At 47.7% G+C, this 25,882-nt stretch overlaps 1 protein-coding gene across 2 annotated transcripts; it reads left to right on the top strand.

The window, feature by feature from the left end:
* Positions 1–1,042: 1,042 nt before the first annotated feature.
* LOC8035304 (N-acetylgalactosaminyltransferase 7) lies at positions 1,043–25,651 on the top strand. Of its 2 annotated transcripts, XM_029976187.4 has the most exons (11): positions 1,043–1,540; positions 1,619–1,848; positions 6,292–6,458; positions 10,627–10,840; positions 11,503–11,679; positions 13,077–13,194; positions 16,386–16,511; positions 17,105–17,323; positions 18,286–18,384; positions 19,161–19,286; positions 22,461–25,651. In XM_029976187.4, exons 1-11 carry the CDS (start codon positions 1,415–1,417, stop codon positions 22,602–22,604), a joined length of 1,746 nt encoding a protein of 581 aa, XP_029832047.1. In that variant the 5' UTR covers positions 1,043–1,414; the 3' UTR covers positions 22,605–25,651. The 2 variants fall into 2 exon arrangements, with proteins under 2 accessions (XP_029832047.1, XP_029832046.1); XM_029976186.4 differs by having other exon boundaries at positions 1,075–1,848.
* Positions 25,652–25,882: the final 231 nt, after the last annotated feature.

Raw genomic sequence — 25,882 nt, 5'->3', positions numbered from 1 at the left:
TCTGGCGAGTTGCTATCATTAAAGGGGATAAACAATTTGTACGGTAGCTCTTATGCACTATCTATGTTCCAAATCTACTCTAATGGGTCACATGGCAGCACTAAAATGGAGCAATGCTGTGGAGCAAAAAGGTGAAAGTACAAGACTGCGAGATTGAAAATCTTAGAAGCGCGGCCCAAATGGTTGTGTGCAATCTGTTGATGTCACGTGCAATTGTTAATAATGAGCCAGACCACTGATCAGTGATGAGGAGTTGTTGCGCAGTATTCTGTACACCGTCTAACAACAAAAAAGTCGTACCCCTCCTTTCCCCCCCGCTACTGGAGGCTGGATTCCTTTCCGTCCCCTCTGGACGCTGGATCAAGCTCGTTTCTGGGCTGCGAGACAGTAAAGTAAAACGCTGCTCCAGAGGCACATTCGGCTTCACACACATTGCACTCGCAAAACACTTCCACACGGCGTCAAATCTCGATTGGTATCCAAGCGTGCAAAGGCACAGAGACGCAGCACTTTGGCATGTTAAGGAAGCTTTGATCATGACGCGAGATCGGTGAAACTTTCTTTTGATGAGTTGTGCCTTTTACCTGTAGCACTGCAATTTTGTAAAATTTTCCACCTTATCAACGGTAAGTCTCAATGTGTAGACAGGGTCTTAAAAAACTTCTTTGGCGAATGACGACACAAGAGCAGAAAGCGTGTCTTCTATACACTGCCGCCAGCCTCTGCAACGCTAGAAAAAACGCAATTTTAGGTCGTGCAATGTGGCTCTTTGGTGGCTTCACTCGCTTCACTGGAGCTGCAGCGACCACAGTTGCAGCGACCAAGCGGGAAAACGCAGGCAAGAAGCAATGTTTATTTATTTATTTATTTAACTTTTTTTTGCACGATTTTTTAAAGGTTGTTTTGGAAAGTACTCTACCTGCCTAGTTATAGTTGCAGGGAATTACATTAATATTTTAAGGCTAGGTGGCGCAAGCTACGACCTAATATATATAAAAAGCAGTTATTATTTATTTATCTATTCATTTATCTATTCAACGTTGCCAACTGTATTCTTTCGCCTTTTGGTGTTCTGGCCGGTTCTGGCTTGTAATCTCGGCTCGCCGTCACTCGTAAACTGCTGTCGTGGTGGTGTGTGGTGTTTCGTCGCTTTTGTGTTTTGCGATGCTTCCGCGACCCCGAAATTTAAAGGTGCCGTCGTGAGACTCAACGCAATCGCTAACGCTCGCGTGTAACGGCCGGCGTCGGTGTCCCGCTATCCCCAATTGAGTCCCATACACGTAGCGTTCGGTGGTTCGGTCACCCCAAGTCGAAAGTCGTCCAGCGACGGACCTGACAGATCTCGCGATCGTGTGATGCAGCAGCGCTTCTATCTCTTCACTCGCAGGGTACGAACCACCAGCCGGCCATCGTCATGAAGCTAATGAACTTTAGGCGCAGTCGAATCATTAAGCTCATTCTCGTCGGCGTACTGGTCATTTTCGGCGTCACTTTCTTCCTCCCAAAGCCGACGGGCATCGAAACGCAGTACCAGAAACGAGTAAGTCGCTTTTGGCCTTTTGGTGGACGCCGCGGCGGCAATGAGTCGCTGAAGGACGTTTTTCCGTTTTACCCGAAGAAAAAGGCTGCGCCGTTGCCCGTCTTCAAGGATAAGGTTCTGGGAAACTTCGAGCCGGCGGTCGCCGATGTAGTGGACAAGCGTAAACCGGGCGAAGGCGGATTTCCTTACCACACGCCGCCCAAGCTAAAGAACAACGTGGCCCATTCGAATATGGAGTACGGCATGAATGTGGTGGCCAGCGATCACATCTCGCCTAACCGGACCATCCCGGACATGAGACTGCAGGAGTAAGTACCGGAATCTATGTTCTATTTTACTTTTAGGACCTTGCGATCCTGCATTGGTCGACTGTGACACGAAATGACCCTCCAATCGTCGTGTAAGGACCAGTGATGGCAGAGCCAATCTTCGCGTTGGGACAGGCGACGTCAGGGCCAATCGTCGCGTAGAGATTAGGGACGTCAGAGAAAATCGTCACATAGAGACCAGCGAAGTCGGAGCCAATCGTTGTGTAGGCCACCAGTGACATCAGAGTTAATCACCGCATAGAACCCAGTGACGTTAAAGCCGATCATTGCGTAGGGACCAGTGATGTTGGAACCAATCGTCATATAGGGACCTGGGACGTCAGAGCCAATCGTTGCATAGGGACCAGTGACGTCTGGGCCAATTGTTTTGTAGGGACCAGTGGCATCAGAGCCAATCATTGCGGGGGGACCAGTGATGTTGGAACCATTCGTCACATAGGGACCTGGGACGTCAGAGCCAATCGTTGCATAGGGACCAGTGACGTCTGAGCCAATTGTCTTGTAGGGACCAGTGACATCAGAGCCAATCATTGGAGGGGACCAGTGATGTTGGAACCAAATATGACATAGGGACCTGGGACGTCAGAGCCAATCGTTGCATAGGGACCAGTGACGTCTGAGCCAATTGTCTTGTAGGGACCAGTGACATCAGAGCCAATCATTGGGGGGGACCAGTGATGTTGGAACCATTCGTCACATAGGGACCTGGGACGTCAGAGCCAATCGTTGCATAGGGACCAGTGACGTCTGAGCCAATTGTCTTGTAGGGACCAGTGACATCAGAGCCAATCATTGGAGGGGACCAGTGATGTTGGAACCAAATATCACATAGGGACCTGGGACGTCAGAGCCAATCGTTGCATAGGGACCAGTGACGTCTGAGCCAATTGTCTTGTAGGGACCAGTGACATCAGAGCCAATCATTGCGGGGGGACCAGGGATGTTGGAACCATTCGTCACATAGGGACCTGGGACGTCAGAGCCAATCGTTGCATAGGGACCAGTGACGTCTGAGCCAATTGTCTTGTAGGGACCAGTGACATCAGAGCCAATCATTGGAGGGGACCAGTGATGTTGGAACCAAATATCACATAGGGACCTGGGACGTCAGAGCCAATCGTTGCATAGGGACCAGTGACGTCTGAGCCAATTGTCTTGTAGGGACCAGTGACATCAGAGCCAATCATTGGGGGGGACCAGTGATGTTGGAACCAAATATCACATAGGGACGTCAGAGCCAATCGTTGCATAGGGACCAGTGACGTCTGAGCCAATTGTCATGTAGGGACCAGTGACATCAGAGCCAATCATTGCGGGGGGATCAGTGACGTCGAAGCCGATCGTTACGTGGGGACCAGTGATGTCGCACCCAACCATCGCGTAAGCATCAAGGACGTTGATCGGTGACGGCAACCATTAGAGACTCGGATCTAGTTTAGCGGTGCATATTTTATTTATTTACTAACTTAACCATCATCTTCCCAAGGGACAGGTAGGTCTAGATGCTGCCACACAGAATACACGTAATATTCATCAAACAGAAAGGAAAGTGACGAATTGAGGACGGTTCACTGATGTAATCTGTCTAGTGCATGACACAGTTGATGCGAATATGACACCAGTGCCTTTTACATCGTTCACAGATACAGCGCGGTGCTGAATCTGCACTAGAAATTGTGCTGATGCAGTGCTGCCTTGAACATAAAAGCACTGAACCACTGCTGAATAAGCACTGCATACTGACATGGTACAAAGTCAGTGTCGCATCAACGTAAAATCAGTGCTGACTAATAGCGCTTAGGTATTGTGTTACATGCATGAACAGTCCTTTGTCCCTCAAGGCCTGATGCTTTACTGCCAAATCATGTTGCACCAGAGAGGCATTTGACTCTAGTAAATTTGATGGGAATCATTAATTTGTTGGAAAAAAACTGGTAAAATAAACAAACTAGCTTTGTCCTATTTCTGCTATCTGCTGAGCTCTCTACGTCTTGTAACCTTCATCAAACTTTTCATATCTAGTGTATTTCGCTCCACTTTAGTTGTTTTGCTCAATATTTTAGTTTAGGGCTCGATGTTCCCTGTACCTGTAGTATGGTGCAAAGTAACTGGAGATGCAAAGTCTGGAGAAAACGTGGCGTACGAAAGTTCGCAATACAAAAACAATTTTTGTTGGCTTCATCGTGGGCTTTTGCATTCTGTGTAACCTTTGTGGTTTCTTTTATCGTAACCTCCTGTTTCGCAACCGCAATGTGTTGCGTGCCTCCAAAGAAGACATTAGAAAGGGTGGGCCGTACTTGTGATGCTTCTTTCCTTTCTTTTTTTATGATCGCTACCCAGTCTGCTTTGTTCATGCGGTACTTACACGTGTGGGAAGAATGGTCTTTGTCGAGACGAAACGATCGAGCTCTCCTTCCATCTTTTTTGCGACGTTAAATGTTGAAATAAACTTTCCTAGTTGGCTGGCAGGCGTCCCTTCAAGCCCGCGTGCATATGATCCCTTCAAAGTTTGACATTTCTTATTTTATTTATTTATAAACCTGCTTACCTCAATGAAGAGTCGAAGTTATATAAAAACAAAGTTTCTGCAGTTTTGAAGTACTCACTTGCAGTACTGTGGAAAAGAAGCAGTGTCGTCTGGGCGGTGCGGGATTAACGGAATAAGCAAATAAACGGGCAATAGCGCAGCACAGACAAACACTTGGTCAGTCGTCGGTCATTGAAAACTCCAAATTTTTAAAAAATAACTCTACTGATATTGTGTTGACTCCTATTTCATTCCTCAATAGTTCATGGGAAAAAACCTTTTTTTTGAAGACTCACCTTGACAAAGATGTGGAATAAAAATGCCCTGTTGTGTAAGCCTTACGTGGCTTGAACCAATTTTGGAGCTAACTACTTTAAACAATATGTAAATTAAAAATACCCATTCAGTAATGTTTATAAAACGTTCAGCCTTGCTCTGCAAAGCCGAGTAGACGAGAACTCGATGTGAGTATTTTTTCATAAAAGGGTGTATGTAACACAGTCATTTCTTTTATAGTGATTCTATATGAGCCATAAAGCTTGTCTCTACACCATCTCTAATTTGTCAATGTTTGCTGCTTTTTGAGGGACCCAAGCCTGAGACCGTCTCGCTCGCCGAAATGTTGTGGTATGACGGATAGAAGCCTATTGTTTTATTTGCGGGGTATTCCCAAAACAATATTTATACTGTGCAAGCATTCAAACAGTGCAGCTTCGCTCTGTACACCTGGTAGCATAACTTGTGTATTGTAGTCTAACTCAGCCACACACTTACACATCAACAATGTCTTAGTCCTGGATTATGTATGGCCTGCTGCTCCAGTCAGCCTATGGTGTTGTTGAACAGCCCCCAGAGCAGCATGACTGGAACAGATTTGTCCTTCATAGTTTGTTTACACTGCTACGTTTGTCTAGGAAGAGACAAGGTAGCCGCAACCGGCGGTATTCCATTTTGTGTGCTTATAAAACAATATCTAATGCGATAGATCATTTGCAAAATATGCAGCACCAGGTGTGCCGGGAACATCCTGTCTAGAACTGGCCGTAGCAGACGGCGGTGTGACCTTGGGGGCAAGCTAGTGGGAGCAGGCACGCGACTGCGCTAGGTGCCGCTGCCTTTTCTCCCTTGCTGTCTTCAGCGTGGCATTTTAGATGTTGCGGGGGCGTGGAGGAGCTTACAAGGCAGTTCCATATTTCGTCATGCACCCAACGCGTGGCCCGTTGGGATTTTTGCGGAAGGTCTGTTGAGCTTTAAAAGCTGACCAACTGGAGTGCGGATAATTAGCTATTAGGAAGAAGATCCGACCGCTGCACCCCAATAGGCTGGCTTTATAACTACACCCATGAGGATGACAACAACGATGCAGCACTCGGCTGACATAGCCAAACGCTGTGTCAGCGTTTGGTTCGGCGTTTGGGTTCGGCTGGGGCCCGCGTTTTCCTGTCGCTTGTTGGGGGGCTTTTCTGTCATCTCTGACCTGCGTGAACATTACAGCACGTACCGTGCACGTGTCATGCTCCCTCTCAGCACAAAGGCTGATGTGGGTCGTGCTCACATCCTCCAACTACTGCTTTCGCCAGAGATCTGGCCCACCGCGTCCCGCCAACGCCACTCCGTTTATTGTCAGCATATTTTACGTTACACTGTGCTCCGCGCTTGATCGAGGATGATGATGTAAAGAATCGAGTCCACACGATTTGTGTTGCGTAAACACCGAGCTCATGGGAAATCGCGCTGGACAGGGCACCCCCCTAGTTCCATATCCTCGCCAATAGGTGCTGGAAATCGACGTGCAAATGACTGGAGGTTGGTGGTCCGGAGACGTTTTGCGTTCCTAGACCGTGTTTCTAGACCGTGTCCTTGCCTATTCCTTTGTTGTCCTTGTCGGAGCATAGGTGCAAGTACTGGGACTACCCGACGGACCTGCCCACGACAAGCGTGGTGGTGGTGTTCCACAACGAGGGGCTCTCGGTGCTGATGCGGACGGTGCATAGTGTCATCAACAGGTCCCCCCGCCAGTTCCTCAAGGAGGTGGTGCTTGTGGACGACTACAGCGACAAAGGTGCGGTGTCCGTGCATCCGTGTCTGCTTTGGGGTCGATTGATATAGGCTCTAGCTAAATGAATCTTCGTATCCATACCTAAGGTCTCTGTTGTTGTTGTTAAGGTTTGCATATGTTTTTGAAAAGGACATGCAAAGGTAATTTTAAGTTTTGTTTTTTTACAAGGTGAGACCCATACTTTCTGCAGTGGTGAGATCTAGACTTCCTGTGAGTGTCACTATTCCAGAGATTTTTTTATTGATTTTTTTCTGCAAACTAGAACACACTGAAAGTAGCATCTTACAACTTCACACACTTTTTTTTTTTTAAAGACATTTTTTTCATTGAGTAGGGTTCACAAGAAGTAACGGCTCCAACCACAACTAAAACTTCTTAAGGGACATGACATGATCTTTTGGTCGAATTCTGCTTTGGCAATTACAGGACCTTTCCCGTCACATGAACATCATCAGACACGCATGTTTCGTGACGTGCGTTATGCACGCATCTTAGTTGCACTCTTGCTAGATGTATGATGCCACCCGTATGGTCAGTTCACTTTTCTCATAAATTGATTTGTAAAGCATGATTAAACATTTGTCTCAATTCGAACTCAACTAATATTGTCCAGGACACCATTTTTTTTTTTTTTTTGTCGTGATTACAAGGGTTTGTTTGGGCATTTGCATTTGAGCGTGACAGTTTGCGTTACGAGACACCTTGTGGTCCACTATGACGCGTTGCACGAACCTCGGTTGCCATACCAATCATTTCATTGTAGCGTGTTTCTCTAAAGTAAGATATTTATACTCTCTTATCATCATTATCCTCATTTATATTCCTTGAGGACCTGCAAAGGGCAGAGGGACACAGGGGAGTGGGTGCACAAATAAATTTTAAAAAAAATCGACGTAACAAGAACATGATGCCAAAACACTGAAATCTAATTACTACAAATATATTTATGTTATTATTGCACTATTATATGTGGAACTTTCTCCAGTAGGTTGCATTCTATGCGATGCAGCGAGTTAGGAAGTCGGCTGGAAGTCATCTGAATGAAGTCATTAGGTGATTGTTGCGGTCAGGTAGCCGGCCGACGTTGAGCCCTTTTAATGGCTTGCAGCACCTGCACCTGCCTGTTAGTTTCGCGAGCCCCATACTTCGAGGCACGTTGTTTGGCATTCTTTTCTGGAACAGCTGTGCTTTTGGAAGGAGTCACACAAGGAATCCTTCGGCAGGGAAGCTTTAGAATTAGTATAGAGCGGCATTAACTGCAGACTGTGGGGGAGTTGACCGTCATTGTTTTAGTTCAGTGATGATAGGGGCTGCCCCATATTATTGAATTTGTTTAGAAGAATGTCCGCTCTGCATAAGCGAGCTGGGATGCTTTATTATGCAGAAAAAATACTTACTCAAGCCACACAGATTTCCTGCTTGCATAGTTTTACGGGTTACGTTGGTTTGTATTCAGTCCAGACAGGGAGTGAAATACGGCCTAATGCAAAGGGGCGACCATGGTTGAGGCGGTGTTTAGAAAGAAAAAGAGAGAAAGGGGGAGGGAAAGTGAATGAATTAGTGTTTTATGTGGATAATGCATTCATGCCAGGTGCTTCTATTGCAAATACAGACTGGTTGTTAAAGAAAAGAAAAAGTGTTCTTTAGAATAAGAGTATATAACAGGGGTGGCCAAGCTGCAGCTCGCGAGCCGCATGCGGCTCTTTGCGTGTTAAAGTGCGGCTCGCGGCTCCCTCCATAACCACCCCCCGCACACGCACACATACACACTTTCCCGCTTCCCTCCCGGTCACACGAGCACTTCCCCAAAAAGAAAAATGGAACGCGTTTTAAATCGAATGACAGGTTGCGGTTATGTAGTTTTGTGCTACTACTATCTTAGGTACAGTTGAACTGCTTTTTGACTCGGATAGATTGAAAATAGTGTGAGTTTCGTTTATTGCTTTAAACAAAAGTTTGCACCCCCCCCCCCCTCCCCCCCCTCACGGCTCTTGGAAGATTCGTGGTTTTGTTTGTGGCTCTTAGGCCGTGTCAGCCTGGCCATCCCTGGTATATAACAATAAAAACACATTTTGCATTGTGGTAAAAAAAAAATATATATATATATATATAAACTAATGTGTGCCATTGGAAGGATAGAAAGTGCTTTACTGCTGCTGTCAGGCATGTCTCTGCGCCGAACGTTGTTCTTGTGTTGGTTACGATAGTGGCTCATGGCGTAGTGGCAGTGGCTTTGGACGCTTTTGGGGAAGGGGCGAGTTTAGTAGAAATGTCTGGGAAGAGTGATTTCCCCCCATGCCTCCCCCCGCCGTTCTGACATCACTAGCTCAAGGCACTGTTGTGCACATTTGTATGTTTTTTTTGTTTTTTTTTTATTTGTGATGATTACTAAGGACTAATGCCTGCCTGCTTGGAATGACTGTTGAACAGGCATCTTTATTTTTTAAATCGAAACCATGTGAAAGCGAATTTGAGTGCACTCAATAAGAGCCAAGGGAAATTCATGCCTCTAAGGTGTGAAAGTATATATGCATGCATCGCTTTAAGGGGGAACACTGGGCTTGGAGCTTTCTTTCTTATTTTATGACCAAACCCAATGAAACTGCACGAGCTTGTTCAGCTTTTTGTGCTGATTTCATATATCTGGTCATTTTCTCAGTCAGTAGAATAGACCCTTTCCAGAATTCAGTCTGACCACTTTGATCACTATCATCATCATCTGAAAACGCCATATGTGCTATACTAATGGCGGCCTTCTGTTTACTGATGAAGGAAGAAGTTGAAGATGCTCCTAAGCAGATGATTCGAGGCCTACATATTCTAGATTTTAGCGCGACGTGAAGCAGGAATTGGACGCAAGAGCTGTGTAAGCGTTCATTTCTAACTCAGTCCCAGTCAATTTGTCAGTAGCACTCACTCGCCTTCAAAGCCCCTTGATGTATAGGACTCTATCAAGGCGCCTATGTGGGTTGGCGTTTCGTTTCGACTGGCTGCGTCTGTTTCGCCATCGACACTATGAGAGACTGAAAAATAATCTTAGTGAAGTGCACATTCTCGTTTACCGTTGACCTTTAAGTGATGGTGCCCCATTAAATACTGCAGACCACAGGTTCATTGCCACTAGAGCCACTAAATAAGCTGCGCTTAGAGTATCGGCACTCCGTTCCCCGACATTGTTGTGGGCGCCGCCATTTTGGCTCGTATGCAGAACAGACGCAACGGCCGATCGTCATGATTCAAAAGTGCGACTTCCTCAGCATTAGATTCGGTGTTAAGGAAGTCATGTAATACTGCTTTGCTCTGTCGCGAACGGTTTAAACATTTGTGGAGGGCGGAAAAGCATTTCCTGTGATTTCAGATAAAGCTTCAAATAACTGGCAACCATGATTTTAAGCCACAATATGGCCAAGTGTCGTTACTCTGAAGCGTAGCTTATTTAGTGGCACTAATTGCCACCATTAGTATAGTAAAAGGTAAACTGCCATTTGAGTCACCAGATGGCACTGAATTTCGGAAAGGGTCTATTGTCCTCAAGATAATTAAAACTTGCCTGCCTTTGTTTGGAGGAAGATAGAACAAAAACTGCTCAACAAAATATCCTTTTTAACACATAGCTAGATACTACGAAGTGTAGAGAATACAATGTTGGAAGTACTTTTAAGATAAACTCAATATAGTGATTTTACCACACATTGAAGTTCGGTGCTCAATGCGTGGCTAACAAGTAATAAAACAAAATATCAAATACAAAATTTTCTAGACTTATATTAAAAAATCTGCTCCCAACATTGTGCACTTTACACAGTTAGCTGCACATTTCAGGAAAGGTCATATCTCTATTTGCTCTAGATGCTAAGATATCCCTCCTGCAAATTTTCAACTAGTCCAAAAATTGTGTTTTGTGAAAACTATGTTCTAGAGTCCACCTCAATGCACATTCAGCCCGCATAGACATTATAAATTGATTTATAGCTCAAATATTCATCCACAAAATTAGAAGCCTGGTAGATTCAGAAGAACAACAGCCATCGCCATTTTCAAAAGAAGGCAGTTTTAGGACGTTTTTGGCTCCAAAGACCCATGTCCCCCCTGAATAAAACCTGTGTCATGTGCCGGTTTCATGTTTTGGTGCAGTGTACTTTGTGCCAACTGGTTCCCCTTGGAAGCGCAGAAAACCTGAAAGGCGAGCTGGAGACGTACATAGCGCGGAACTTTCCGGTTGGGCTGGTCCGCCTGCTGCGCAACGAGGAGCGGCAGGGGCTGATCCGCTCGCGGAGCTACGGCGCGGAGCAGTCCGTCGGGGACGTGGTGCTCTTCCTGGACGCCCACTGTGAGGTGGGCATCAACTGGCTGCCTCCGCTCCTGGCCCCCATTCGTGCCAACAGGTGAGGCGACACAAAGGGTTCCCTCCCAACTGGGGACAAGGAGTCCCCAGATCCCAGTTGTCGTAGGGGAAACACGGTGCTAGGGAAGAATGTCTTGCTCATATGGACAGCTCTCTTGATGTAGGGAAAACTTGTCCTGGCACTAGGGAAAAGTATAATTTATAAGGGCAGGTGTCTTTATTCTAGGGAAGCATGTACTGGAAGAAAAATTCTTATAGATGTCTTGGTTCTAGGGAAACATGCCCTCGGAAAAAAAGTCTTATAGGTACAGGTGTTTTGATTCTAGGGAAAACATGTCCTGGTACTAGGGAGGGATATCCTTTTTATAGAGACAAATCACTGAGGCGTTTGAGAAAAAAAAGCATCAATGTTGGTGTGGTTAGTGGCCCTTTAATGGGGCTTGTAGATGATCAATCCTTGTGTGCATTACCAAACAAAAGTTGTTGAGCACAGTACGGTCACTGCAGATGGAAGATATATTTGATCACTTGGTGTAAAAAACAGTTATATGAGCACCTTGAAAGTAACCTTCACCGTCTTTATTGCTTCTCCTGTTGCATGATTGCTGCTACCATTTTAACCTCATTTCACGTGTATATGGCCAAACCTTAAGTGCAGCAATCAGTCAGATGCTCACGTCGGGCGTCGTAAATGTGTCCCAGGTACACAATGACGGTGCCGGTCATCGACGGCATTGACAAGGACACGTTTGAGTACCGGCCGGTGTACCATGGCGGGCAACACTTCCGTGGCATCTTTGAGTGGGGCATGCTCTACAAGGAGATTGAGATTCCTGAGGAAGAGATCAAGCGGAGGAAATACCACAGCGAGCCTTACAAGTGAGTGCTCGCCATGGCATGTGTGCAACCGCAAAGACCATCTTGCTCGAATGCTTCTGCGGTAGAATCTCTTTACTAATGTCAGTTTTATCTTTTCAGGAGTCTTGGTAATCTCAGTATTCCCTCTAGATCAATACTTGAAATGTATGTGTCAGTAGTATTATGGGCATACTTCATCTTTGCTTTGCTGTATTTAAGGCCCGTTCACACTCTTGCAACCGAGTACGACCGAGAGAGACGAGACTTGTTGAAACCTCTTAAAATTTATTAGGGCGAGGGAACACACTGGCCTTCTGGCGCCATCTATGCAGTGACCCTGAAACTGCATTTCACAAAAGCAAAGGTTTTGCGGGATTTCTGAGGTTAAATGTGCGTAATACCCATAAGAAAGGCTCATTTTTAACGTTGACAAAAGTTTTTTGAGCCATGAAAGAAAGGATAATGCGCGAGAGAAATAGAAAATATGCCGGACCGCCAAGTTTACACTTCTTCCCAATAGATGGCGCCAGTGTGTCCAGGGGTGGATTCAAAGGGGGGGTTCTTAAATTCTGCATATGTAAAAATTTAGGGAGGGGAAACTGGAAAGGGGGGGGGGTTTTTAAACATATGATACGCTGACCAACACCTGACCCCCCCCCCTCTCCTTCAGAAATACTTGCGTCCGCCCCTGAGTGTGTCCTCTTGTTGTAAGAAGTTTCAAGGCACCCAGTTCTAAGGGGTCGGAAGAGTGTGAACGGGTCTTTAGTCCTCACTTTGGACAAGTTCAGTTGGTCCACGGAAAATCAGTCTACCTTGAAATGGTGTCTGCTACCTTCTTTGTGGAAGGGTTGTCCAGGTAACGTTTCAAACTGTGTGTTCAAGATGGTGAGTGAGGCCCCAAAGCCTGAAGTGAGTAAAACATAACTGATGGGAAAAATCAAATGTTTTACTAATCTCGATAAGAAAAGTTACGAGGGAAAAGTTCCAGAAATGGTTCAACATGGGTGCCAGGAAAGCCTATTGAAATGGTTCAACACGTGTGCCAGGAAAACCTATTGATGTTTGCACTCCTCTTGTTGCCTGACAATAATAATTTCTGGGCCTCCTACAACATAAAAAAGTTTTAATGGAGCTTTTTTTTTTGGTTAATCTTAGGATTGAGAGACTTGTCCCTTTAAGCCAATAGTATTGGCTTGAACAAGTGTCTAGATCCTAAGGTAAACATGTTCTGCTACTATGAAATGATCTCTAACTATCCCCTTGCCTATTTTCCCTGTTTTTGTAGCGGAAAAAGGTAGTTGTCTTTGTTCTAGGGAAAGCACACCCCGGTATAAAGGGAAATGTCTCGCTTATAGGGATAGGTATCTTGATTCTAGGGAAACCATTACAAAAACGCCTGTTGTACCCGTTGCTCCCAGGTCCCCCACTCACGCGGGCGGCCTCTTCGCCATCGACCGAAAGTACTTCCTTAAACTCGGAGGCTATGACCCCGGACTGCTGGTGTGGGGTGGAGAGAACTTCGAGCTGTCCTTTAAGGTACGTCGGCGATCTCTACGTTGGCTCAAAGGCGGCAATTCTCGCTGCTTTTCGATGCCCCGCAATGTTTGCAGCGTAGACGACAACAGCGCCTCGGTTGATCGACCGAAAACCTTTGGTCTGTCCTAGAGCTGCTCAATAAGCTGCGCTTTGGAGCAACAACATTTTGGCCATCTTAGTGCCTAAGATCATTGTTGGCAGTTGTCTAAAGTTTAATATGAAACGAAACAGTCAGTGTCAGAACAAAACTATATTGCCAGAGCTTCCCGACGCCATACCGAAGCTTCTTTAATTGTAACAATCACCAATGGCGCCCGTTCTGCAGCGAGCACCAAAATGGCGGCACCCGCAAGAAACTCGTGCAATGTAGTTAGGATCGCATAAGCATAGCTTCTCTCTAGTCAATCCAACAGGTGCACTCTCATGGAGTTGACGGTGCACTTTGCTTTCGGTCTTGTCAGAACACCTTTGTGATTGTGTTGTTCAGATGGAAGCGGTCACGTGAACTGAGCCAATCGATTGCCGCAGCGAGACACTAAACTACCCGCTTGAGAACAGTTACGTTCCATGGGAAAGCACAGACGTCTCATTATAATGCCGAGCACACTCGTACTATATTCCAAGAAGTTTAGGACATTCTATGCCGCGTCGTCTGCTAGTGCGTTGTGCTGCATTCCACTTCGTTCGTCGCTCTAGGTGCTTAGCCCAACCATTTTGTTGGGTCAAAAGGAAGTGTTTGAGCCAGTTAATGCTCCAGTTTTTTAGGACTACGCAAGGTTACTTCTTAGCCTATGTTTACCCTCGACAGCATTGCACATGTAGGCCTGCAAATATAAGGGGGAAGGCCATTTCGGTTTTTTGTCACCGCTAAGCCGAGAAAACTGTTCGGGTGTCGATAGTTTAGGTAAGGCTAGGAACGTACCCTAACTTTTGCAGTTGATAACTTGCTCCACGAATAAGGCACCGATGCTTTTGCTGCGGCCCCTTCCTCGACCGTGCTGTAGGACGTGTCATATGGAAATCATATCTTTTTCGAGCTTGATTGGCTCGCTGGGATTAAAATACACACGGCTTGAAATGGTGCTTGACCTGCTCAAATGCTGAAACTTTGGGAGGTAATTATTCCTGAAGCTAGAATGTGAACCAACCAAGCATAGGAGAATTCGTTAATAACACCCGTAGCTAACTTCGTCGAACGTGGCACTGCAGCATCATAGTGCCACGGAAGAACGTGGTTCAAGGGGGGCCAACTCCTATTTTTCAAAAAAGATGGGGGGGGGGGGGGGGGGGGTAAATGCAATTCTTCTTTTTTTAGAAGAGAGCGGCCATGATAGGTTAATTGGGCTCTGAAATATTCTAGTGGGATCTGAGTCCTTGTGTCGTATTATCCTGTTTTCTTCGACAGATAGAGGAGTAGTGTCAGGCTGTCAACTTTGACGGTGTCAATTTTACGAACACTGCAGTTTCGAACGTTTGCTGTGCTTGTTGCACATACCGTCGAGCTTCACTCACGTCTAATATCCCGCACATCATTATGTAGTATTCGCTGCAGACAAGACGACGGAAGTACCTGCGGACACGTCTCTTCGAAGCATGTTTGTTCCATAAAGAGTAGTGTATGCTCAGCTCGTGCCCGGAGACTCTTTTTGTATGACCGACGTGACAGGGCCGTCGTACGAGGAAGAGACGTGTCTCGAACATTTTCTGCAGACCATCTTTTGGATGATGGATTAGCAGCGTGACCGCGGCGTAAGGGTACTCCAACGAAATATCTCATAAGCTGCGTTTACATGAATGCGACTTAGTCGCATCGAATCCAGTTGTTGCATTCAATGCGGTCATGTAAACGGCATAATGCGCAAAGAAAGCGCATCGCATTCAAGTCGCTACACAGAGGTGGATCGAGATGGCGAGTGTGCATTCATTCAGCCCATGTAAACGGAGGTCGCACCACATTTTGGAACGGGGAGGATTATGGGAAGGCGCTCGCTGCAGGAGCGAGTGAACAGCTGAGAACATGGCGGCGGCCAACCTCGTTGGCAGCGCGGAGAGCGGTCCCGTATGGTCGCCCGCAATTTTTTCCCGAGAACAAACGCGAGCTTTTATTGCCATCATAAGTAAGCGGAATATAGCGGAGCTGCTTGGTGAGGGCGGCCCCCGTCCAAGCCTTGCGAAGTACGACTTGCGCGTCTGAAGGGGTCCCAAAGGCTTCGGCGCAAGCACGAACGACACCGAGTGCTCCGAGCACTGTGGGGCACTGCATGGTAGCGCAGAACGAGCAGCTCCTACCTCGGTGCCGTTCCTGGCTGCGCAGGAGCCTTTCGGACTCGGGGTCCGGTTGGTCCGGTTGCGATCGGCGAGGTCTGGCGCGGCGAAGCGCGGAAGTGTCCTCAAAGCGTGCGCACACACGCCGCCTCTGGTCCAGAGTGACCCGGCGGCCCGGCCTGGAGCCCTAAACGCTTGGGTTTTGATGTTTCTTCCGTCTCGTAACTTCTCCCACAGCACCGAAGACAGCAGGCACAATCTTTACGTTCACTGGGGGATCCCAGCATGACGCGCGTGGAGCGAAAGCTCGCGCTGCAGAACCCAGGGATCCTGGGTTCGAGCCCCACCCCTGCCCGTTTCGATCTGGATGAGCATCGTACCGGCGTGCGGTCGTGTGTCACTACTGCGTGGTGCACGTTAAAGACCCCAGGCTAGCAGTTGTACTGCACTGGCTAAATTGCTCATCTACAGCGTGTGACTCGTCGCAACTTTGATGGCAGACCAACTACACGCTGTATAAATATCCCCACAACCCAATTATTATTATTGAACACGTCAAAAGGCCTCCACGTGCAATGCACCGGAAAACGTGATGCATCTGGTGCCGGAACTGCATAACTTCGAGCTTTGACACGGCGTGGTGCCACCTTTGTGTAGGGCTTAGTGCGCATTCATGTAAACATTGCCGCGTCGGCTTCATTCGACGAACGAGTGGAGTCGATGCACCGAAGTCGCTTTCTTGTAAACGGGGCTATAGTCAATATTCCCAAAATTGCGAGTGGGGCACACACCCCCCCCCCCCCCCTGGACGCTAATGCTTTGGGACGTACCAAAGGGACGAGCTGTCGCGAGTTAGCCGATGCGACGCCTCCGCTCCTTGCAAGGCACGTTAAACGAGCCGATGCGCAGTGATTGACCCCGTGCAGATCTGGCAGTGCGGCGGCAGCATCTACTGGGTGCCATGCTCGCGGGTGGGCCACGTGTACCGGGGCTTCATGCCCTACTCCTTCGGGAAGCTGGCCCACAAGAGGAAAGGCCCCATCGTCACCGTGGTGAGTCCATCATGACACGAGCGTGCGACAGTGCCGCGGACATCGAGCGCTTAACCGACTGTCCAGTCGTGGCGCCGCCGAAATTGGCTGTAGTTGATTGATTTGCCAATTAATAGGGGTAGAACCACGCGTTGCGATTTACGGGAACATAATTTTCCGGAAAATGCCGTAAGGCCTCTCATGGGCGCACGTTGTGGCACGGGGAGTTGCGGGGTCGTTACAACGTACATTTGGGCCAGCTCGCATGCTTCGTACGTCCGGGAAGCAGTGCAATTCCTTCTCTCTTACCGCCGCAAGTCGACAACACGAAGAAAATGAGACGAACGCATCGCAACGCCTATACGTGCCCCGTTCAGTTACCGTTTCACTTTGTTTGCATTCCGAAATCTCGAAATGCCAAAAGAATGTGAGCCGCTCTTTCTATGTACAGCCACTCTTTCACACCCTGCAGATCCGATTGCATTAGTGCGCCCAAAAGATGTCGGAAGGTGCCGCGTGCTTCCGGAACGGTCCGTCAATCGGTCAACTGACCGTGGCACGCGTGCCTCTCGGTGGCGCGGATCACAGACGTGGTGCCACGTCTTGGGTTGCAGAACTACAAGCGCGTGGTGGAGGTGTGGATGGACGAGTACAAGGAGTACTTCTACACGCGGGAGCCCATGGCCCGGCACTACGACCCCGGGGACCTGTCGGGGCAGCTGGAGCTGCGCCAGTCCCTGGGCTGCAAGGGCTTCGACTGGTTCATGAAGAACGTCTCGTACGACGTGCTCAAGAACTTCCCCCTGCTGCCACGCAACATCCACTGGGGAGAGGTAGGTGGGCCCTAGGGAGGAGGGGGGTTACTGAAACATCCGGAACACGCACACTACCGGCACGGCCGTCGTACCATGCCGCCACCGTGCCTGGAACGTGTGTCTCCGATCAATGCGTACACTGCGTCCCCAAACGTGGACCTTCGATTTCCGCCCGCCGCCGCCTTGGGAGCGTCGTGCGGTTGCCCGCCGCGATCCTTGCGTCGGCTCGCCTCTTTCGAAAATAGTCCCAAAGCGGCGTGGTGCCGCTTTGGGACTACTTTCGGTCCTTGGGTGGTGTGGTATGGTCCCTAGCCAGTTTTACCAAAACCGGGAAAACTAAAAAAAAACAAAAAAAACAAACAATGAAAGCTGTTCTTGAATAAGACAAATCCGGGCTTTGCAAAAAGAAACCTTTATCTACAGCTTTATTCTGCGTTGATTTCGAGGACTGCCCAGGCCGTGTTCCGAGTAAGCCCAAAGAATTAAACTCCGTGTTTACACCGTAAATATATATATTTTTTTTAATGTGGAGAGAGAAAATAGGAAACCTGTCTGTATGTTGTGCTCAATCTTGTACATCATATGCGGGGCTGTCGAGGGCACAGGCATGAGCAATGCAAGCACGAAGAGCGTCGACTTTTTTTTGGAAAGGATAGCATCTATCCGGGTGAGTGGCACTACCAAATAGGAATCCTTTCAGTTTGTTATTTAAAAGGGAAACACTTTATCCATTTTTTTTTTTCAGTTGTCAGCAACGTCAAACCTATTAGTGCTTAAACGTACAGTGCTTAAAACGAGTGACCAACCTGTCGATTGGAGGTGGGCAGGGTCGTAGAATTCTTTTTTGAGTGGGTTGATAGGGGGTCCCTCTCCTCTGCTTACAAAACTGGGTGTGAAGAGTGAAAGGGGGGGTGTAGGTCCTCCCCCTCCCACCCTTATGCTGCTCTTACTGGGTGCCTGAAACTGGTTCCGATTTCCAGATTCGAACCATGGTGACTGGTCAGTGCCTGGACACCATGAATGCCCACCCTCCCTCCACGGTGTCGGTGTCCTCCTGTCACGGGACGGGGGGAAACCAGGTGGGTGTCGCGTGTTTCGTTCCCGCGTTTCCGGTTATTGCTGGCCCAGTACGTACAACCCTCCGGTCCAACGGTACTGATCCGATTTTATGTTGTCGCATCCCCATATCTCCGGTGGAAGATTTTGGGGCAGATGAGTCCCGTTCATGTGTGCATCTCAGCACCGAGACGACATAAAGACAGCGCTGCACCGGTGCTACTGCCAGCACTGACTTGGCACTGAGTTAGCACTGCATTGTGTGTGTAAGCAAGAAAAAGCAGATGCAGGCTCACATACTGTGGAGCGCTGATAGAGCGCATAATATTGCTCAAAGTCAGCGCCGTGTCTGTCATGTTGAATTACTGCTGCCATGTAACATTTGTAACATTCATGAACAGGCATTAAGAAAGAAAAGTCTTGTCGGGCCCTCATGTACGATCTCCGACTCCAGCAGAAGCGTTACTAAGAATGCGCCATCAACGTGGTGATCGCGTTTTAATGCGAAAGCATTAACTGTCTCGTGTATATATGTGTGTGTGCACTTTTGAATTGTATATAACTACATAGTATTTCTCCTGGTTGTTAGAAGCCACACTTTAACGATTTCCCAAAGAATTTTTAAAGTGTCGCTCACAGCCTCAGTTGCTTTGCGACATAAAACTCTTATATTTCGTTTTCTGCTGTATTAAAAAAAAGAAAAGGAACATTAGAGTTGAAGTTGACCGCTGCTCCGCGTGTGCGGAATGGGTCTAGAGCTGCGTCCGTGTCACGGTCCGCCGTGTTTCTTTGGGCGCAGATCTTCCGGCTGAATGCGGAGGGCCAGCTGGGCGTGGGCGAGCGGTGCGTGGACGCCAGCTCACACAGCATGCAGCTGGTGTTCTGCTCCCTGGGCACGGTGGACGGGCCCTGGGAGTACCGTGTGGTGAGTCCGGCACCGACCTGTCCGTTAGCCCTCGCGTCCATCTCGTTTCGTGCGTCTGCAGACGAAAGGCACCGCAGTTACTGACAGGTCAAGAACGGCGGGACGTTCTCATTCTTGCGTGCTCGAGATGTACAAGACGTGGAAGCGCGCGTTGGAGATGGGAGAACCGCTCTTCCCCACCAGTCTCATTTTCTTGGCGACTTCCGTAGAACCCCGTACGAATGCCCGCCCTCGAGACGCAGCCCGTCCCAGTTTAAAAGCCGAGTGTCCGCGACGCGAAAATTCCGAAACCCTGCCCGCCCACCTCGAGTCCTGCCGGATATCAATTGCACAACATCCGACGGTAGCCTTGTCAACCGCGAGGTTTGTGGTTTTCGTATGTGACAGAGCGTGCTTGCAGGGGTCTTCCTCGAGTTTATCGCGCTGCAATGCGCGAATCGGCTGCATTCGCGCAATCTGCGGTATCCGTTCCCGTACGTGCGAGTTCATAGCTTGCTCTTGCGTTTTCTGGCGGTCTGCACGTGCAACGTCTGTTCCCGTAACTCCCGACTTTTTATCGGGTTCTTGCGTGTTAATTGCACCGCGAAACATGAATCTGTGGTATCCATTCCCATGGCACAGGAGTTCGTGGCAGGTTTTTGCGTGTTTAAAGCGTCCTTGGAAAGCGAATTTGCCGTGTTCACGATTTGCGGTATTGGTTCCCGCTTTACGTGGTTTGTAGCAGGTGCCCTGCGTTTATCGCTAATATTTTATGAAATTTTGCCGTCGCATTCCTAGAGATTATCTACACCACATTATTCAACATTTGTCTCTGCGTTTTGGGTAGGCGTTCTTACGAGATTTTACGGTATAGGCCCTTTTTATCTGAGGGAAGTAACGTCAAATACTATAATTGAGCAAAGAAAAAAAAAAAGAAAAAAGAAGCAGCTTGCTAGAGAACATAATGAAGCGCAGATGTCCTTGTTACTGTGTCCATTCGACACAGTAACAAGTTTGTGTTTCGGAAAGCTTAACCTGCGAAGCTTGAGCGTAATGAGCGCATCGCCAAAATGCACTTCCCTGGAAGGCTACACTTGTCACCGTCTATAGATCACTCGAGCGCTGCACTCATTGTCTAGTGGGCTGTGAAATGCCTTCCGAACGTGCACAGTAGCTCCCTTCCACGGAGCGTCCGACGCTGTGTCTGCGTGCACGACCCAGCGACTTGACAGCACTGGAAATGTGTATATACGCGCACACTTCGATGGTTAGGCTGCGAAGGACAAAACCACACGTATGGTCTCGTGGTCTTCTCTTATAGAAGCAGACATGTGCAGTCGAACCCGTTTACAGCGAATTCGAATACAGCGAATTATTGTCTATTGTTGACTTCAAAAATGCACGAGCACCCATCCCATATAGAGAAAAAAGAGAAAAGAAAAAGGAATGCGTGAAGTTAAAGCCTTCCAAATAGCAAGGTAAAAGAGCGACCACAGAGAAACACGCGCAGAAAAAACGTTCAGCCTTTCTACTTTGGTGAAGAAGGAAGACCAGCAAAGCTATACTATGGTGGGAAGGAAGTAATGGCCGGCAGCAAGTCGGCAAGCCAGAGTGCAAAGGCGTGGAAAGGTTGCCGCCATCTTTGAACGACAGCGGTAGCTGTCCAGGGGGGGGTGTCGACATCTTTTTGCTGGCGGACATGATCTTGGGGAAACTATCCCTTAACAGCTCCGCTGTAAAAAGAAAAATGAGCCCCCCCCCCCCCCCCCCCCCCCCCCAAAAAAAAAGTCAAGGTCAGGACACACTTTTGGGAGCAGTCTCCACTCGAAGTTTGTTTTTCTCCTCCCCAAGTGCTCTCTGATTGCGAAATTTCAGTGACCAGGTCGGCCACTTTGTAACCACCTCTTGCTATGTTTTGTTTGTTAGCTCACTTTGTTTGACTTCCGCATGTAAATTTGTCATTTTTTGACAAGCTAGAAATGATTCCTTGGCGCAAAGTACAGATTTTAGCGATCATCGAACTTCTGCCTGCAATCATGGGGCATCCGCAGCTGGACAGGCGGCAGCGGTCCCGTTCAATTAGCAATCCATGCTGCGGCTCTTTTTTTTGTCTCTGTTCGGTTCCGCTAGTTTTGTTTGGACTCTGGCTTCACGGGAGCAAAATCACATTTCTTTCAAGGACACGATTGCCATACTGCAGATGTAGATCTAAGCCCAGTCGAAACGGCTTCGCGGTCAGCTAATTGGTAAAAGATTTTTCTTTCCACGCGTGCCTGGGCGCTCCGATTCTGTGAACGTCCTCGCAGAAGAAACAGTTCGAGGAAACAGTGTGCGGTTCACAAATGTTCTTGGCAGTTCGCTGAAGAGTGCACCAATGCGTGTTTACCGTAGCGTCAAGAATATAATTGTTCATTACGAAGCCCCGTCCTCAAAATTTGCGGTAGTCCCGGTTTTCATGTAGTGCATTACAAGATGTATCAAACTAAAATGTGCGTCTGACGGAGCTAGTTATAAACGGGTTTGACTGTACACTCTCATTTCATTTCTAGTAATGGTGGGGGTGTGGTGCTTGCTCAGGCGGACGTGTTTCTCCACGCCGCTGCCGCCATCAATTTCTGATTGGCGCACAGGTCTGTCACGTGGTGCTTGCTCTCTTTCAGGAGCTTCCTTTGGGCTCTAGAAGTTACTTATAAATCTTATCTTTTTGTTGCACTTCAAACGAAGATTTATAAGTAACTTTTAGAGCCCATATGAAGCTCCGGAAAGAGTGCAAGCACCACGTGACCATAGCGACCACTTTTCTGCGGGCTCCTGTGGGCGCCAACTACAAATTCGTTTCGCGCCGAAAATATAGCTCTAGAAATTATTTTTGTTCATTGTAAATTCGTTTTATGACACTCTTTTTCGATCTAGGCTGCTTAAACAATTTTTTTTCTTCTTTTGCGTATGTTTTTTTATGTTAGATATAAGGTAAAAGCAGTATGCAGGAGGATAGGTTAGTATCTCGACGGAGAGGAGAGCCGCATCCCTCCGTGCGAAAAGACGATCAAAGAAGGATGGGGGAAAGGACGGGAGTCTAGTCTATAGCCCACAATGCATGGTCTCTGTTGCCTCGGTCGGTCGCTTTCTGCACGTGCTGCCACTCGAGACCGAGCAGTGAAACGGCCCGTCAACGTTGCCACGACGGCATTGCAGGAGGCGAAGCAGCTTTACCACAAGCCCCAGAAGAAGTGCCTCGAGTACAACAAGGACGACAGCAGCGTGCGTCTGCGGGAGTGCGCCGACGGCGTCGACCGGCAGAAGTGGACGTTCAAGGAGATCGTTCCGTCGGACGACTGATTGATTCGTGCGGTCTTCCGTCTCGCATTCCGGCCGTGTCGTCGCGCAAACCGAGGTGGGCGAGGGGCGAAACGACGTCGTTTTTTTAAGCAGTCTAGCTTCTATGCAGGGTGTCTCGACAGACGGTTGGGCAGGAACGGGCGACCGGGCTTAGCGAGGAGCCGAGATTTCGGTCGGAAATGTTTTTTTACCGATTCGATTGGGGCAGCTTGTCACGGTATTACGTCGAGCGTCAACTCGTTGTTTCAGAAACGAAAAACCAACGTTTTCAACGGCCGCGCAACGGCCGATTGAAGGTTTGCCTTGGTACTGTCGTAGTTAGGCCTATAAGAACTACCGGCGCCTATCCCAATAACTTCCGATGCGCTTAAATTCTCTCAAAGAATGCATTTGTAAAGATATTGGCATTTTCTAGAGGAAGAACGGGGAACGGTCAATGTTTGACGTGCCTCTGGCAGCGGCTGTTCAATCATAAAGAAAGGCCGTTCCTCATTTGTCATCTTGAGCACAAAATTAAGCGATGCTCGACTTTGTAGTACGACCATCGTTCCGGTAAACGAACATTTCAGAGACGTTTTGACACGCCGCATCGAGCTTTCGATCTTCGCGGTTCGTTCGATGTTGCCACCATTATTTTCAGCTTTGTTCAACTCGATGCGACATTCATAGGCCGTGACGACGTCCTGTAAGTTGGATTTAGGTAGACGAGGTTCGAGGCGGGACGATTTGTTCGGAGAAACCATCGAAATGGTGTCGTTCGGCCCCGCCCATGTCGGTTTGCGCAGCGGCGCACTCATTTTCACGGTGCCTTACCTCTGTTTTATTTGTGGCTCTGACTCCCCTTCGTTTGTGTGTCCCTGTGTTTGTTCTGGCCCGGTCTACTATTGAGTTTTATCCGCCCCGATCCTGTGGCAAGTCGAGAATGGCGGCGCATTGCCGAGTCACATGTGCAGCTAACGCCGGATTTCTTGGGTCATACCGACGTGCTCCTTGAACGACTTGTCCGCCCCGTTTTGGGGGTTGCCCCTGGCTGAAATCAAATAATGCTCTAAACCTGCAAGTGGTGTCTGCCTGTCGTATCTGGTCTTGCGTTTGCTTTGCATTATTTCATACAACATTTTTTTTTTTTTTTTTTTTTCAGATAATAGTGATATTGTTTTCCCTGGTTAACTCGCATTTGCTACAGACAACGAAGTCGGTCCCCTTGTTTTTTTATTCGCCTTTTTTTTTATACGAATCTGGATCGGCTGTTCGCTTGGTTCCGGTTCTGGATTGGGAAGCCAGGGACTTAGAAATCTAGGCTACAGCACGTCCCATCGTTAACTCATCCGCATTGTATGTACGGTTATGTTTCTGTTTTGGAGTGTGATAGCGGGTGGTCAATGTGACTCGGTATTTTTCCTGCGTACGAAGATATTGGGGTTTGAACACTTTGAGGACGGGGGAAACGGATGTTGCTTAGTGGCAGGGTTGCATTCCCGCGTTACATAAACTGCCGCTGCCACCTGGTGTTCCGTGAAGGTTTTGTGCTCAAGGGCATTGCCGAGTGATAGGGGTGCAAGAAGGGTCGCCAAAGGTGTGTTCTGTACGCTACAGCACTTGAGATGTTTCCGTATCACACGAGGGTAGTGGAGAAATGAAACTGGTGTCGAAAGTATGTCTTGCTGGTGCCGCTGCGACATGAAGCTTCACAAAAGTGTTTTCTGAAAACGTTTGAACATGCACACGGGAACACATTTTCAACCCATTCAACTTCGTTAATGTTGGCGGAGGAAGCATCTACGGGTCTTCCTGATGTTATTGTGCGTAGACAGTGCTAATAATCCTGGACTGTGATGATAATAAGTAGTATATTGCTGTCCCTTATAGGCCACTTTTGACAACAGATGGTCTATTGCTGTGGACGCAATACTTGGCGGTACTTAAAGCGCAGCCAGTGCACCGTAACATCTAGGAGCAGGATAGTGGTGTCTTGGCAAGTCTTTCGTAATGAAAATACTTTTGTTTTTTCTGAGACTCATTTAACTTTTTATAAAATGCTGGCACCAGTAAGATGTACTTTCGCACGTAAATACAATGTGTCGCGTCACACGAGCAATTTTCTGTTTGCACCACAAGTCCGTTCTTTACAAACGTGGCATGATCTATTATAAAAAGTCGGGGCATTGGTTTCAGTCGGCCATTCCGTTTCCGGAGGATTAATGTGATCTCTAATTCTCGAATCTATCCATGCTGTGAAGAAAGAAGCGAGACAGATTACGGGTGTATGCATTCCATTCACTAATTGCAGTAGGGATTGATTGCATTGCAAGGAACATGCGAGAGAAGCGCACACTTTTGGGAATGCCGTCCAAGCTTGAAGGTTGGCGAAAGTTTGCACTGCATTCTTGTGCAGCAATACTGTTGGATGGCAGATATCATGCGATGATTTACGTTACAGCTGTTTGAGAACTATAGGTCGTCCCACGTGTGGGAATCGCTATAATGCCCTTTCTTTAAAGTTACATGTTCATGTACCATTTACCTGGTCATGGTTCCAGTGTTTGCAGGCTTTTCCGAGTTGCATACAATGTCTTAAGGTTTGCCCAAACTATGGTCGACGACAGGTTAGGAGTGCCATACAAACTTCGCCTCCAATGCAAGCTTTCTGCCTTTAGTAACACGTCTCTGCAAGTGCAGATGGCAGAGGATCTACCGCATTTTTAACCTGTCGCCGACTCCAGGGTTACTTGACCTCATCTTAGACATCTCTCGAACGTTACATGTGTCCTGGAACGTTATCACAAGGGTCCTCCAGTTATGAGCGCATGTTCCAGTATTACGACATGTCTTCTGCCAAGCTCCACACATATCACGGGGAAAAAACAAACAAAAAACATTCCACAATTTTGTAACAATTGGGAGGATGGGGGAAAGGGGGGGGGGAGTGCTGTTTATTTATTCGCAGTGTTTAGCTCTGGACATTTTTGTATGTTGGAAGAAGTGCTAAATGTGATGGGATAATTTTGGTAATAAAAGATAAATGCAATAAATGTGTACATTCATTACATGTACTTGCTTGTCAGTTATTGTTTGTGCTATGAAGAAAAAATAAAATAAGAGCAGTGCTTTTTGACACTCCTGGCTGTGATGAGAAAAAAAATTGCTGCAAGATTCATTGCTGGATGGGGACGTGTTTGGCATTTCCCAAGAGTCATACTAACAGATTCCCTAAAAATCCATCAGTGGATCTTCTTTAATTTTTTTTAACCCCTTTTCTGTGCTCTGCCCGTCAGGGG

Source organism: Ixodes scapularis, unplaced genomic scaffold (assembly GCF_016920785.2).
Source record: "Ixodes scapularis isolate PalLabHiFi unplaced genomic scaffold, ASM1692078v2 PGA_scaffold10__122_contigs__length_95168666, whole genome shotgun sequence".
Classification (NCBI taxonomy): Eukaryota; Metazoa; Arthropoda; class Arachnida; order Ixodida; family Ixodidae; genus Ixodes; species Ixodes scapularis.
Note: the sequence above shows the minus strand (reverse complement) of the source record. Positions and strands in the feature narration are given on the sequence as shown.